This window comes from Prorops nasuta, unplaced genomic scaffold (genome assembly GCF_024137725.1).
Source record: "Prorops nasuta isolate Cenicafe-Biocafe unplaced genomic scaffold, Cenicafe_Pnas_1.2 PNAS00021, whole genome shotgun sequence".
In the NCBI taxonomy this organism is placed as follows: domain Eukaryota; kingdom Metazoa; phylum Arthropoda; class Insecta; order Hymenoptera; family Bethylidae; genus Prorops; species Prorops nasuta.
The window spans coordinates 3,456,667-3,470,235 of NW_027116818.1; the positions used below are offsets into that span (position 1 = coordinate 3,456,667).

General features: G+C 44.6%; 1 protein-coding gene across 3 annotated transcripts; it reads left to right on the forward strand.

The window, feature by feature from the left end:
- Positions 1 to 1,955: 1,955 nt before the first annotated feature.
- Positions 1,956 to 12,089, forward strand: LOC136780912 (muscle segmentation homeobox-like). 3 transcript variants are annotated; one of them, XR_010823847.1, is made up of 4 exons: positions 1,956 to 3,879; positions 9,029 to 9,225; positions 10,905 to 11,756; positions 11,820 to 12,089. XR_010823847.1 is itself a non-coding variant. In XM_066739506.1 (3 exons), the coding sequence occupies exons 1-3, from the start codon at positions 2,721 to 2,723 to the stop codon at positions 11,145 to 11,147; spliced, it is 1,599 nt and encodes a 532-aa protein (XP_066595603.1). In that variant the 5' UTR covers positions 1,956 to 2,720; the 3' UTR covers positions 11,148 to 12,089. The 3 variants fall into 3 exon arrangements, 1 of the variants encoding a protein (XP_066595603.1); XR_010823848.1 differs by having other exon boundaries at positions 11,843 to 12,089; XM_066739506.1 differs by having other exon boundaries at positions 10,905 to 12,089.
- The last annotated feature ends 1,480 nt before the right edge of the window (positions 12,090 to 13,569 follow it).

Here is a 13,569-nt window from a genome sequence, read left to right on the forward strand (position 1 = left end):
GTGTACGCAGACGCGAAGCAAGATTTTCTTAATCGGCTTGACTCTCCGTAGCGTCGTCCACTCTTTCTCTTTTTCTCGTTTTCTCCTCGCTCCTCCCACGGGATTCTAACTATCGTCTCGAGCCGTAGAGAACCCGCCTGCCTGCCTATCGGATTAGTTTAATCCTAAAATATTATTTCCCTCGAGCAACGCGCGATACTCGGTGCTTTGATCCCATCCTGCAACAACAACAACAGCAGTAGAGTTGAAAGACAATTTTTTGTCACTCGATTAAGGATTCATTGGATTGCGCAATGCACGAATACTGTATACCTTCTTACCGCTCTCTATATATATATACCTTTCACTGAGCGACGAGACGAAGGAACGAGTAACGGAGAATTGAGTCGTCGTAACACGCGCGCGCTCTTTAGCTTTTTGCCGAATGTCGCAGTTTCGATTCGAGTCCAAAGAACTTTGATGGAACGTCACAGCTGCTTATTTTTCTTTTCTCTTATACTTCCTTCCTTCCTTCCTTCCTGTTTCTTCTTCGTTTTACGTAATAGAGTGTACATATTATATATATATATATATATATATATATAGAGAGAGAGAGAGAGAGAGAGAGAAAATTGTGAAATTTGCCTGTGTACTTTCGTCGTTCGATTTATCGCGAGTCTCGCGAGTGAGGAGGAGGAGGGGGGAGGGATGCTAATTCGACGAGGAACAAAGAAATCTAGCAATGATTTATCGGTGATTCCGCTTCAACTAACAAGCCATTAAAAACAGTCCTACAGGCTTAATTGGCGAAACCGGTTAAACGGTAAATTCGCTCGGGCTGGCGATCACGTGAAGAGGGGGAGGGGCAAAAAAGTGCTTCTCTCTCTCCCGACGAGTAAATAATTCATCCATCGACGGGACCAAGTGAATTATTGTTTAACGAGTGACCGCGCCAAAGAGATTTCGCCTCGGCTGCAGATGGACTCTCGCGAAGGTGCTAATTCTCGACGCTCCTTTAATTAACTCGATTAATCGATCTCGTCACCTCGAGGGATGAAAAGCCTCTGACCACTGATTTTTCTGTACTTGTGTTACAAGGCGATATATATAGGCGAACATAATTATCGATTAGCTCTCTCTCTCTCTCTCTCTTTCTCTCTTTCTCTCTCTTTCTGGAACTTGTACAGTTCTCAGGTGTGTACAGATGTATGTATAGAAAGCACTTCTCTACGTGTATATATATATATATATATATATAGATTAACCCGTGTGTACATAGGTACGAGAGAGGGTGGAGGGATATCCGAGATTGGCAATCAATTCGCGCATCGTGCGCTCGGGAATTAGACAATTAGGAGCCGTCACGTTGGCCGCGCGCAACATTCGATGTTCCCCCTCTCCCGTTTATAACTGGATCTCCATCCTTCTTCCCGTTGGAGCCCATCGTTACGCTCCCCCACCTCGTCGGTACACAGCGACGTCGAGCAAGGGCTGAAAAAGAGGGAGAGAAGTTCCCTCGTGTGTATATGCATGTGTGTGTGTGTGTACGTGTGTGTGCAACGCCACCTAGCGACGACAGGGAACATTTTCCGTATACAGGGCTGACTCGGTTGAATCGGCCCGCAAGGTCATTGGCGGAGAGTCAATGAAACGACACGCCTATCCTCGAAACGCCCGCTTCGAGGAGAAACGAATGATCATTGGTGCGACCTCCACTCCTGAGGCCGTTTCGCGAGTTTCGCGGGGGCGGTACCAGCGATACGCCTACTACTACCACTACTACCGATGTACTACCACCAGTTTTGCCACTACCACCAGCGCTACCAGGAGGAAGGAGGATGGAGAACGAAGAGCGAGACAGCTCCAGGAACTCGACCGGCAGCCAGAGAGTTCAGTAATCAGTGCCGTTTCCGCGGCAGCACCGGCCACCACGCGTGCCGTTCACGCAGATTAGCCACGGATCTCTTCTCCTTTTTACGCACCTTGCACCCACCACCCACCCTTCCGCGCCCCTCGCACACACCCCCCACCCCATGACAGAGTGATCCTCAGTTGTTCGTTGTGCCCGACGCAGCCTCTACAGTGACAACCGACCTTTGTAATCGTACAGGTACAACGCAACATCGAGATCGCCGCGCTCCTCCAGAGGGATATGAGAGAGAGAATATTGCGAGAGACAATCTTATCGGTGCCGATCTTAAGAATGGGAGTGTCGCTCTCGTGCCGGCTGGCTCGGTGATCGAGATGCCTCTCGCGTTCCCAGCTGGACGACCCACTGTCAAATGAGAGAATAATGATCCGTTTTGACAGTTGCAGCCGGGACTCCGTTCTTCTTCCTCTTCTTCTACTTCTTCGTCATCTTCTTCGGGTATAGAAGAGAGCTCCCGTGGACCTTCCGAACTGGCACGCCTCGCTCTTTCGATATTTGTGTGTGTGTGAGTGCGTGCGTGCGAGTGGGTGTGTGTTCCTGTTTCTCTACGTGGATTCAGTGCTAGATATACGTATACATATACTTATGCTGAAGAGGATGGTTCGAGAGTCCTTATGATGAAGAGAGAGCGAGAGAAAGAAAAAGACTGAGAGAGTGATAATAGGAAGATTGAAAATTGATGATCGAAATCTTGTTTGATATTGTGGAGTGGATATAGTTTGCTGAAGAGAGAGAGATATATATATATATATATTAGAGATAGAAAGATAGAGAGAGAGAGAGAGAGAGAGAGATAGAGTACAGGAGCAAGATGAATAACGGCGAGGGCGTGGTGGCTGGGCCAGGTGCAGCCAGCGATCGACTCTGCGACGATGTCGACATGGCAACGCCAACTTCGGCATCGTCGAACCTGAAGCCTCGAAGTGGCAAAATTAGCTTCAGCGTCGATTCTCTACTCAGCAGCACGAAGAGGACCGTCGCTGCTGGCGCTGGAGGCGGTACCCTCGTGTCCAGACGCGACGGCGACGAAAAGCTCCAAGTGGAGAAAGGTCTGGTCATGGAGGTTAGGTACAGGGAGCTTCTGCTCGAGCAACAAAGGCTGCAAAGTCGCGAATTGCTAGCCAGACTGAGTCCTCATGGCTTGGCAGCCTTCAATCATCAGCAGCAACAGCAACAACAACAACAACAGCATCATCATCATTCCCATCATACGGCTCACCATCACCATCACCATCATCACCATCAGCAACAACAACAGCAACAGACCCAACAGAACCGAACGGATCACGAGGATCAACATCCGTCGGCGCTGAGACAAGACGCACTGACCGTGAAGGACTTCTCGAGATCCACCGGTCAGGAAAAGTCTTCGTCTCCCATGAGGATGGAGGGTCTTCAGGAGGAGTTGATCCGCGAGAGGGACGAGAGGAGATCGACCGAGTCACCCGGAAGTAGGATGACCGAGTCGTCGTCGACGTTGCAAAGGAGCGAGCGGGATCGGTTGCAGGACGATGACGAGAGACTGGATAGAATCTCGTCCTGCAGCAGACGCGAGCTGCTGGACGATCCCAGTGATTCCGAGGGTGGCGGAGCTAGATCGGTGGATGGTGCTGGTGATAGGACGAACGATCATTTGGACTCGGAGGATCAGGAGATAAGGAGCGTGGGCCAGTCGGAGGATTTGAACGTTATGGATTCGGACTGTGAGTTGGAGAGGGAGATGGAGGGTAGCCTGCAGGATAAGGAGGAGAAGTCGAGTCCCGTGGTGCCTCAGCCGATCCATCCGGGTGTCCAGAGGCCGTCGCAGGGTGGTCCTCCGTACCTTCCGGCCGCTCCTGGGGCACCCCAGTGGAATCCCGCGGGATTTCCGCATTCCCTCGCGGGTTTTGCATGGCTACCCCCACCCCCTCATCCTCACAATCCTCACGGACATCTCTACACGCCCCATGGTGCGCCTACCAGTCCAAACGGTAGGATCGATAGCTCGATTATCGGCACACGGCAACATTGCGCAACCTCGATGATTAGCCAAAGAAGCGTGGCACTCTCTCATTGCCCCTTAGGGAGACATTCGTGGCACGCGGTCTCTCGCTGCACCGTTCGAAAATCACTACCCCATCGCTTTTACGCGTCCAAAGAATTTCAACCAGCTACACCTGCTACACTCTGCCCAAGTGTCCGCGCGCGATCGCCTTCTTAATTAAAAGATTCAAACTCGGAAATTACCAGTCAAACCTGTCTCTTTCGTGTAATCGTCTCGCGCTGTCTATACGCCTCGCAAAACTAAAAAAGGTCTTTATTCTTTCACCTGTACCCCCATGTATGTTCAATCACTTCATTCTTAGCTTCTTAGCGAGTAATTTAGTTTAGCTATATACTCCGATCGATAATCACGCTTCGTTAAGGATTTCATTTTAATTAACGAGTGTGCAAGCGATATGTTGCACGTTAACCCCCCCCCCCCCTCCCTCCTCTTCCCCTCCTATAATATAGTGAGAATATTTACGAAAGATTTAGCTGTCCCCGGAGACTCTCTGATCGCTTTACTACCGAGAAAAAAAAATTCTATATATATATATATAGTCTATTACAATCAAATTTACCGTGTATATACATTTCCAGCACGATCCTGAAACGAAGAAAAATTATCGTGGAAAATAACTACCGTGCACGCGAAATGAGTAATTTTTCTGGGAATGTATATATAAGCGTGTAACACTTGAATTACGAGATTACACGGTAAACTTTATCGCAAAATTCTTTCCTCGTACTCCCCGAGCAAAAAGTGTCGAACGAGAGAGTTTCGATGGTCCGAGGCACCGATTAACACAGGGCCCGCTATTAAATCCTACGAATTAATCTTACGAAGAGAAGGGTAAGTGTGGTGGATGGGGAGGGGGAGGGGGGGAGGGGGAGAAAAGAAAAGAAAGAGCTGCGAGAGAACGCGTCAGGTGAGTTGGTTCCCAAGTTCGGTAGCAACCGCGCGAGTGGCCGGAGGAAGCGTGGCCATAAAAGATGAGCACGTGTTTTTCCAACGACTGCAAAAGCGAGGAAGAAATACGTGAAAATTTCTCACAGTCTGCATGTATACATGTATATTTATATATATATACATCGATAGATATAGGGTGTAGAGGAAAGGTGAGAGCGCTTGGTCAGCAAGCGTGATAGAGTCATATATATAACGCGAAGAAGCATCCATAATGCATTCGCTAACTGGGCTAAAAAGTGCCTTTGTTAGATTCGCCCGAGCACTCTCGAACGTTTCCTCGGCTTGCTAACTTTTTGCCTTTTGCCGATGATAAGGACTAAAAGTCTCGGAGCGAGCGAGCGAGAGAGAGAGAGAGAGAGAGAGAGAGTGGTATATATATATATAAAATCGCCTCGCATCCCCGAACAACCGGTACTACCGCCGCCTGATGATGCCTCCTACCATTTACGATCGAAGGGGAGGATTGGACTTTTCTCCCACCCTCGAGCAAACCGAGACCAGACGAAAGGCGCGCGCGAGACCAATTACCCGACGCGCGGGGAGGATACGGACCGCCATCTTTATTCCTTTACTCCGAGACCTAACTCCTGCTGGACTCTTCTTCGCTTTAAACTCTCCTCTGTGTGTGTGTGTGTGGATCACAGCTGACGTTTAACAAGCTCCTGAGAAAAAGATTCGACCTTGCTAAATCATCGAATTTTGCACGATGGAGTGTACAACCCTTTGTCGATACGTTGTTATTGTTATTATTGTAGGTACGACTTATAAGAATACTAGATTTTCAGAAATGTATGGGCAACTCTCGTCGTTAAAATTTTAGAATATTTTTGTACGAAAAGTCGCGCACGAGACCAATTATCCGACGCGCGGGGAGGATGCGGGCCGCCATCTTTATTTTTTTACTCCAGGACCTAACCCCTGCTGGACTCTTCTTCGCTTTAAACTCTTCTGTGTATGTGTGTGCGAGGCTCATACGTTTAACAAGTTCCCGAGTGAGAGAGATTCGACCTTGCAAAATCACCGAATTTCGCACACCGAATTTACAACCCTTATTTAATACGTTGTTATTATTATTATTGTATACGTACAACCAAAGAATACTAAATTTTCAGAAATATATAGGCACCTCTCGTCATTAGAATTCGAGAATAATTTTGTACGAAAGGTCGTGCGCGCGCACGTTTCCTGATGAAACCGTTCGCTGCATAAAAGTCAAATCAATTCTCGGGTAATTTAAGATGGTAATAAAAAGGGCGCGCGAGGAGCACAACGGGCATTATGCAGTCTCCGCGTAAAAAGACATCAGCATGCAAAGCCTTCTCGTATATATATATATATATATATATATATATATATTCCTTTGCGCCTTTCCGTTCCTTCTGTCAAATGCGTCAGACCACGCGCAACGGATTATTATATCATTCGCAAGATCATTCGCGGCTCTCCTCCCTTAATTGCATTTACGCTTACCAATAAGCGAGCACGCTGCACAATATATAATAATATCTTATACAGATTTTTTATCCACGCTCTACCACCGATCTGCATTTCCTCCTGATACGCCTAATTAACTCGTTTACACAATGTGAAATAACGCGATTCAACGAGACTCATAAATCATTAAATTTTCACTCGAGTTTTTCTTTTCCCCTCCAGCACATCCTTCCTTCTTCCTATATATATATATATATATATATATATATGTGTGTGTGTGTGTGTGTGTGTGTATATATACAGGGCAATCCCATTAAAATCCTATTAAAGCAAATTCATTAAGTTGACTAGAGTACACTGATTGTTCCTATCGCATCAGCTCGCGCTGTCTTAATTATTACAGGCTGAAATAAACCGTTTAACGATTGATCGAGCTAGATTTTCGAAACTCGTACATCCCGCCTGTTGCTCGGAAATCTCGCGGATAAAGCTTTCAACGCGTTTATATATACCGTATAACGTGCGTCAGGATGAAAATAAACGATCAATTTTTCCAGGACTGTATATATATAACACAGAGCGAGCGCGCGAGCTGATAGGCCGCGTTTGAAAAATTAGCGGTGATGAAAATCTCATTAACGAGATCGCGAATCGATTATGGACTAAAAGGCCGATAGATAATCCCGCGGAGCTGTCACGAAAGCGACGCTATTCGAAAATTATGAATACCCACTGCTGTAATTTATAACGCTCGAATAACGTGCTACCGATCACGTTCCAATATTTATCTACGGTCAAATGGAATTAACGACGCATCCGTGCCACACACGCACATACACACACACACGGAAATACACGAAATCTCTTCAACGATTCATCGCTCCGCGTGAAATTAATTACCGCGCGTACATTCGCATTATCACTCTCTTTTGCCAATTTTCATTATTTTATTCCTTATTTAAAAAGTTGGAAAGAAAGCCGTTTTATGCCGGAGCCTGCTTATCAGCGACGCTTTCCAAAGGTATATAAAAGTAAACTGGTCTTGTCCATTTTCGTATAGAGTTATAGCTGCTTTTTTCTCGCTTTCAATTTGGCAAATAGAGAGAATTTAAGGCACGCCACTGGACCATCGAGCAGGTCTAACCGATCAATATAAGGTCCCTCTTCTCCTTTCTCTCTTATATACGCTGCAGCCGGACGCTAATTAATTTCTACTAATTAAACAGCCGGCGAGCATTGCTCGACCAAGTTATCCCGATTTCTTATCCGATTACAACGGAATCAACGTTTGCTCCAACTATTACACGCCTCTCATTGCACCAATTTTATTATTCTACGTATCTTTGGTATAATAACGTGTGTATGTATACGTGAAATAAAAAAAGAAATTAACAAACTATTTCTTCTACATATATATATATATATATATATATATATGTATATAGCAGAATACGAGATTGATCGTAATAGAGCAATATCGAACACTCTTTAGCCACGGACGCGTTTTGCTTTTGATAGTTTAGCCAAGTACTAATTGCCTGTAATACTTTCTATTTGAAGAGCAATTAACTGTAGGTAAATGTGCAATAAGGAAATACTAATTAAGCGGTATTAGAAAGGCGGTAAAACTGTGAGCAAAGAGCGGAGAAGTATCGAAAGCTGATGCGAAAATTGTGCAAAAACTTGTGCCTGATACACACGGGGAAAGCTGATATTGTGAGCTAAATGAATATCACACGATTGCTACTTTTTCTCCCCCCTCTTTCTCTCTCTCTCTCTCTTTATACTGACAAATGAAGAAATAATTGAAAAATTAGCCTAGATTAATTTAGATTACAGAGAAACGAAGCGAGATAGAAATGGACGATTGGACAAACTATCCGATCGATCGATATCGGTTCTTCCATTGTTGCACGAACAACACTCGACCACTTCGCATCCGAACGCAGCAACGGCTTCACTCGGTTTAGTTAGTTAGCCATTCCCTTCGCATAAGCGATCAATATGTTCTTCTTGGCCGCTAATTAATTTCTGTTAATTATCGCGCCAAGCTGCGACGGATAATAGCTACATCGTCCTATTACGAACCTATTATCCTATTATCTCACCTCCTCCCACTCCCTCTTTTTGCAAAATCAACTTTGCTCAAATTGACGCTGATCGATTATATAGACGCGTCGTTGCGTCTTCGGAAAAATTTCCTAATTAAACTCTCGCGCATATATGTATCTGTATACACTAACACAAGTATGTATGTATATACTGCAGCAAAGTACGAATTTATCAAGGTGAAATTAAGGGGATAATTAAGCGCGATAAAAGCTCGGCCAGTTTGATGCTCGCTGTAATACCTTAATTATTCGTTATAGCGAGGAATCCGCGAGTTTCGGACTCGTGTGAGCGCGGTGCGTGCGTGTGTGTCGGCGCACGAGTCTCAACGCGAGAAAGAAAAAGATGTCGTGCGACGCGACGTGCACTCCGGCGTGTTTAATGGAATTCGTGCATTGCTGCGAATAAGTGGAAAGTGCTTATGAACGCGCGTTGTCGCTTAATTAGCGCCTTATCGAGTATCTGCCTCGTATCTTAAGTGGCAGGCTAAAAAAGATTGTAGCATAATTAGAGTAGGCATACGGTTCTTGCCACTGTGTGGAAGTTGTGTACAATTGCGAGGAAAGATTTGTTCATGATTTCAGGTGATCTGAGGCTGCCAGGTCCAGGACAGGGACCAGTCAGGTGCACCCTGAGGAAGCACAAGCCCAACAGGAAACCAAGAACGCCCTTCACCACTCAGCAACTCTTGTCCTTGGAGAAGAAATTTCGAGAGAAGCAGTACTTGACGATAGCGGAAAGAGCCGAGTTCTCCTCGTCCCTTCACCTCACGGAAACGCAGGTGAGCCAGCCGCCGAGGCTCCTCCTTTCCAAAAGGAAATCATTAAAGTTCCCAGCCGTTCGGTAATTAGTTAAAGCTGCGCGATTTCGGCACTCGATCGTCACTCTTCTTATTATTATTTGCTCCTCAGAGATAAGCTGTTTTCACAAGTGTCTTGTAGCGTTGGACGTTCAAACGAACACTGTGTAAAAACTCTTTTTAACTTGGTCCTCTCTTGGCTCTTGCACTTGTCCCCTGATAACCCAGCCACCCCCTTCTTTTGTTCCTCTTCAAGCATCGAGCAAACAATCAAACCTATATTTATTTACTAGCAGGTATAAATATCATAGAAAGAGGGTTTGCTAGATTCGAGACTCTTACTTAAACTGCTATCCGATATTGAGAAATTTTGTTCAGCTATAATATATTACAATTTTTCGTAATTGATTAAAATTAATTGATACAATATACAATTTATTGATATAACGAGTAATTCATTATTTAACAAGTATATTCGCGTTATATCGGTAAATTGTTCATTGTACCAATTAATTTCCTATAATAAAGAAAAATTGTACATTGGCTAAAAAATTTTCTGAGTGTAGTATAATGGCTGGATACACTTGGCTAGTAAACGTGTATTTCTTCAAAGAAATTCGTTACGCAAACTGTTGAGCTAATTCAAACACTGTACGCTCTATTTGGTAACTATCTCGCGGTTATTCGTGTATCAATTAAATTTGTCATCGACTCCTTCCAATTGATTTATCAATGCTGTACGATTCTCTTCACAATCTTATCCCAATTATAAGGATCGATAGTGGCAATTGTTGAATTCGAGTCGGTTAAATTTCATTCCTGTGTGCCTGTGTTTTTTTTTGTTTTTTTGGCAGCAGTACGGTGGTAGGGAAAGGCTTAAAAAAAAGAAGTGAGAAGAGATAGGACCACAGGGTTGGCGATAGTTAGCGTGTTAGGATACAGTTTGCGCATTCATTACAATGCATCAGGCGAAATGAAGCTTCGTTGCATTCATTTGCTTAGATAAGCTGCGATGGCAGGCAGCAGCACTGTCTTCTCTCTCTCTCTCTCTCTCTCTCTCCTTCTGATCCACCAGGCCGAAGCCTACCCTCTTCCCATCCTTCCTCCTCTAACCTTATACCAGTCCAGCTTTCATTACTCACCGTTGAACGTCACGGACAAAGAGGTACGTCGACAATTCCAGCAGTGCTGATAGCCGAAAGTAAAATAGCACCATAATTCAATCGCTGTATACGCGAGGAAAAAGTTTGCCAATAAGAATTCTTGATTAGCGCGCTAATCAAGCTAATTGGGATTTGCGGGATTAGATATAGAAAAAGCAACGTTATTTGTTCAGGTGATGATACCCAATTGGAAAGTACCATCTGGGTAAATACGTATCAAGGAAGACCTTGAAAGAAGAGGATACGTTCACGGACAACATAGCGTTTGCACGCACATAGGTTGAAACCGAGACAATCGACAAGCCTAAAAACTTTGCTATTACTCTTGTTAATTGCATTTTTCCACGTAGAAGATTTCCCACTAATAGAAGACCCGACGCGTTCCACGATACAACTAGATCCCGTTTACTTTCATCGAACCTCTTCCGGCGCAGCGGCCGCTGGCCTAGCAACGGTGCTACCACTGTTAACCCAACACTGCCTTCTTTCGATTTTCAGGTGAAGATCTGGTTTCAAAATAGGAGAGCAAAAGCAAAGAGGCTGCAGGAAGCCGAGATCGAGAAAATGAGGCTGTCGGCTCGTCCGTTGTTGCACCCGAGTTTCGGATCGAGTCTGATGTTCTCCGGAGTGGGACCTCCTGGCAGTCCAGGAATGCCTCCGTTCATCGCAGCGGCCATGGCTAGGCACACCCATGCAGCAGCGGCGGCCATGTTCATGGGCCCTCCAGGACACAGGCCTTAATAAGGAGGAGGACTGGCCCAGTCCGCGGATGGCTCAGCCGTCTGTAACCCGTGTCGCGACGCTGCAAAACCGTGCTGCGTCCCCTCGGTCCCACCGATCACCTGCGGAACGAAGAAAATGTGATAATAATGTTATATATATATATATATGTGTGTGTGTGTGTATATCGACACGCGCGCGCGCACAAAAGTTTCACTTTGATCCTGATGCCATCGGATGCTTACGGGCGCAATGTGTGTATATATATATATATATATATATACAGGGTGAGGCACTTAAGCCGCCCCAGAATATGGATGCAGAAAGGCGCGTATCTCCTTAAATATAAAAGGTATTCAATTTTTGCATAGAATCTTTCTGAAAGCAAATAACAAGATGCTTCGAAAATATCCTATGAAAAAATTGAATATCTTTTATAGTTAAAGAGATACGCCTCTTTCTACATTCGTATTCTAGGGCGGCTTAATTGCCTCACCCTGTATATACATTGTAAATATATATAGCTTTTAGTATACCGTGTATGTATAATCTCAAGTGATAATAATAGCTGTATCATAAAGCATGTGTACAAAGGATATTCGACGCTCGCTAATAAAGGAATCAACAAAAGTAAATATCTACTTGTATGCTATATATACGATATATATATATAGAGAGAGGTTAATTCGAAAGGCGCTTCTATTCTGTTTCTGTAGGATCGCAATAAGGTAGCGTCGTCGCGTCGTCATTGGTCGATCAAAGTCAGATGCGGTAGGGGAGGAAAATGTAAATTATGTAAATATATATAGGTTTAATGTTTATTAATTTAAGAAGGTCACGCGTGAGCGTATATTATCGAATATCGATAATACGAATTGAAACAAATGCTCCCATATAGGCGCTCTGTATAAATGTAACATGATAATTTATCCATGAAAGTCTATTATAGCGAAATAAAAATGATTTCAGTATTTATCTTGCCTCTCTCTCTCTCTCTCTCTCTCTCTCTCTCTCTCTCTCTCTCTCTCTCTCTCTCTCTCCTCTATCTCTTTCCCTTGATCACTTTTTGCACAGAATTTCGATGTAGTATTTATATAGAAGGATAACGGTGGAACACAGTTTTCTTCTTCGATGTATTATTACCTCCATATCTAACAATAAAACGAGAAGATAAAGAGAATTGCTGGTTAACGCGTACGAGAACGAATTATACATAGCAGTGATATTTTCACGATAAAACTGTTGGACGTAAAATTAGTTTACGGCTACCGTAAGATAAGGACCAGTTTGCTAAAATCGAAAGGAGAGAAAAAGAGGAGAGAAGAGAAGATTTGTCCATACGTGCGTATACGCACACAGTCACGCACACCCATTATCGATAATGTAGCTATTCGGGGCAAGAATGGCCGAGTCATCGGGGTCGAAAATTCATTTTGGCGCCGTCTAAAAGTGTCCGCCGGATAATTAGAAATATGTTAATCAGCCGTGGCTCCCTAATTAGTTTTCGGATAAATTTTTAATAAAGTCTTAAGCCCCGGGGCGGTGCTCTAATTTATCGTACAACCAGCTCGGCTAATTAGAAAAAGTGCCATCTTCTTGTAAAGCTTCATCCACGCTGATGGCTGACACAATCGAAGAATCGATTCTTCCTCGAGCACACCTTGGGTCTGCTTATACAATAATGCTGTTAAAAAAAGAAGTGGCTTTTGGATTAAGCAAAAATTGATAAAGGATGGGTATATATACACAAGAGGAAGAGGAAGACGAAGAAGAAGAAGAAGAAGGAAGCGGCGAAGGAAGGGAGACACCGCGTCCTCCTTATTGGCCGCACGGTACGAGAAGAAAGACATCGGCGTCGGCGCTCCCTTATACACGTGAAATTTATGTAGGAGCTCGACCGATCCTACGCATGCGGCCACATTGAGCGCTGACAATTAATTAAAGAATAATTTCTTGTCTTGGCGATACCCGGAGGAGCGTTGCCAGTTGGCGGCCAATTATACCCATGGACGTTAGCGGAATACCAAGCAGCAAACCGCTTACGCTTTTCCGCCGTTGCTTATATACTCGCTTACTTGCCTCACTGCTATATGGTACGATGCACGACGACGACCGCGAAGACGACGACGACCAGTGACGACGACGACGACGACGACGCTCAACGTCCACAAACGAAGACGTAGTCCAAACGACAACCACCCGTCCATCCACGGAGCGCCATCATTATTATTCCTATCGAACGTTCAATCCGCGCTATGTACTCTATATCCGTCCTCTCGAATCCTGCAAAAGTAACATTGAAATATACCTATTATGTATATATATATATATATATATAACTATACTATTTTACCCCCTCCTTCAACCTCCATTTATCTTTAACGAGCGATTTATTGGAGATGGCGCTAATTGCTGCTTAATCGACGCACGTGAGCAATTTAGT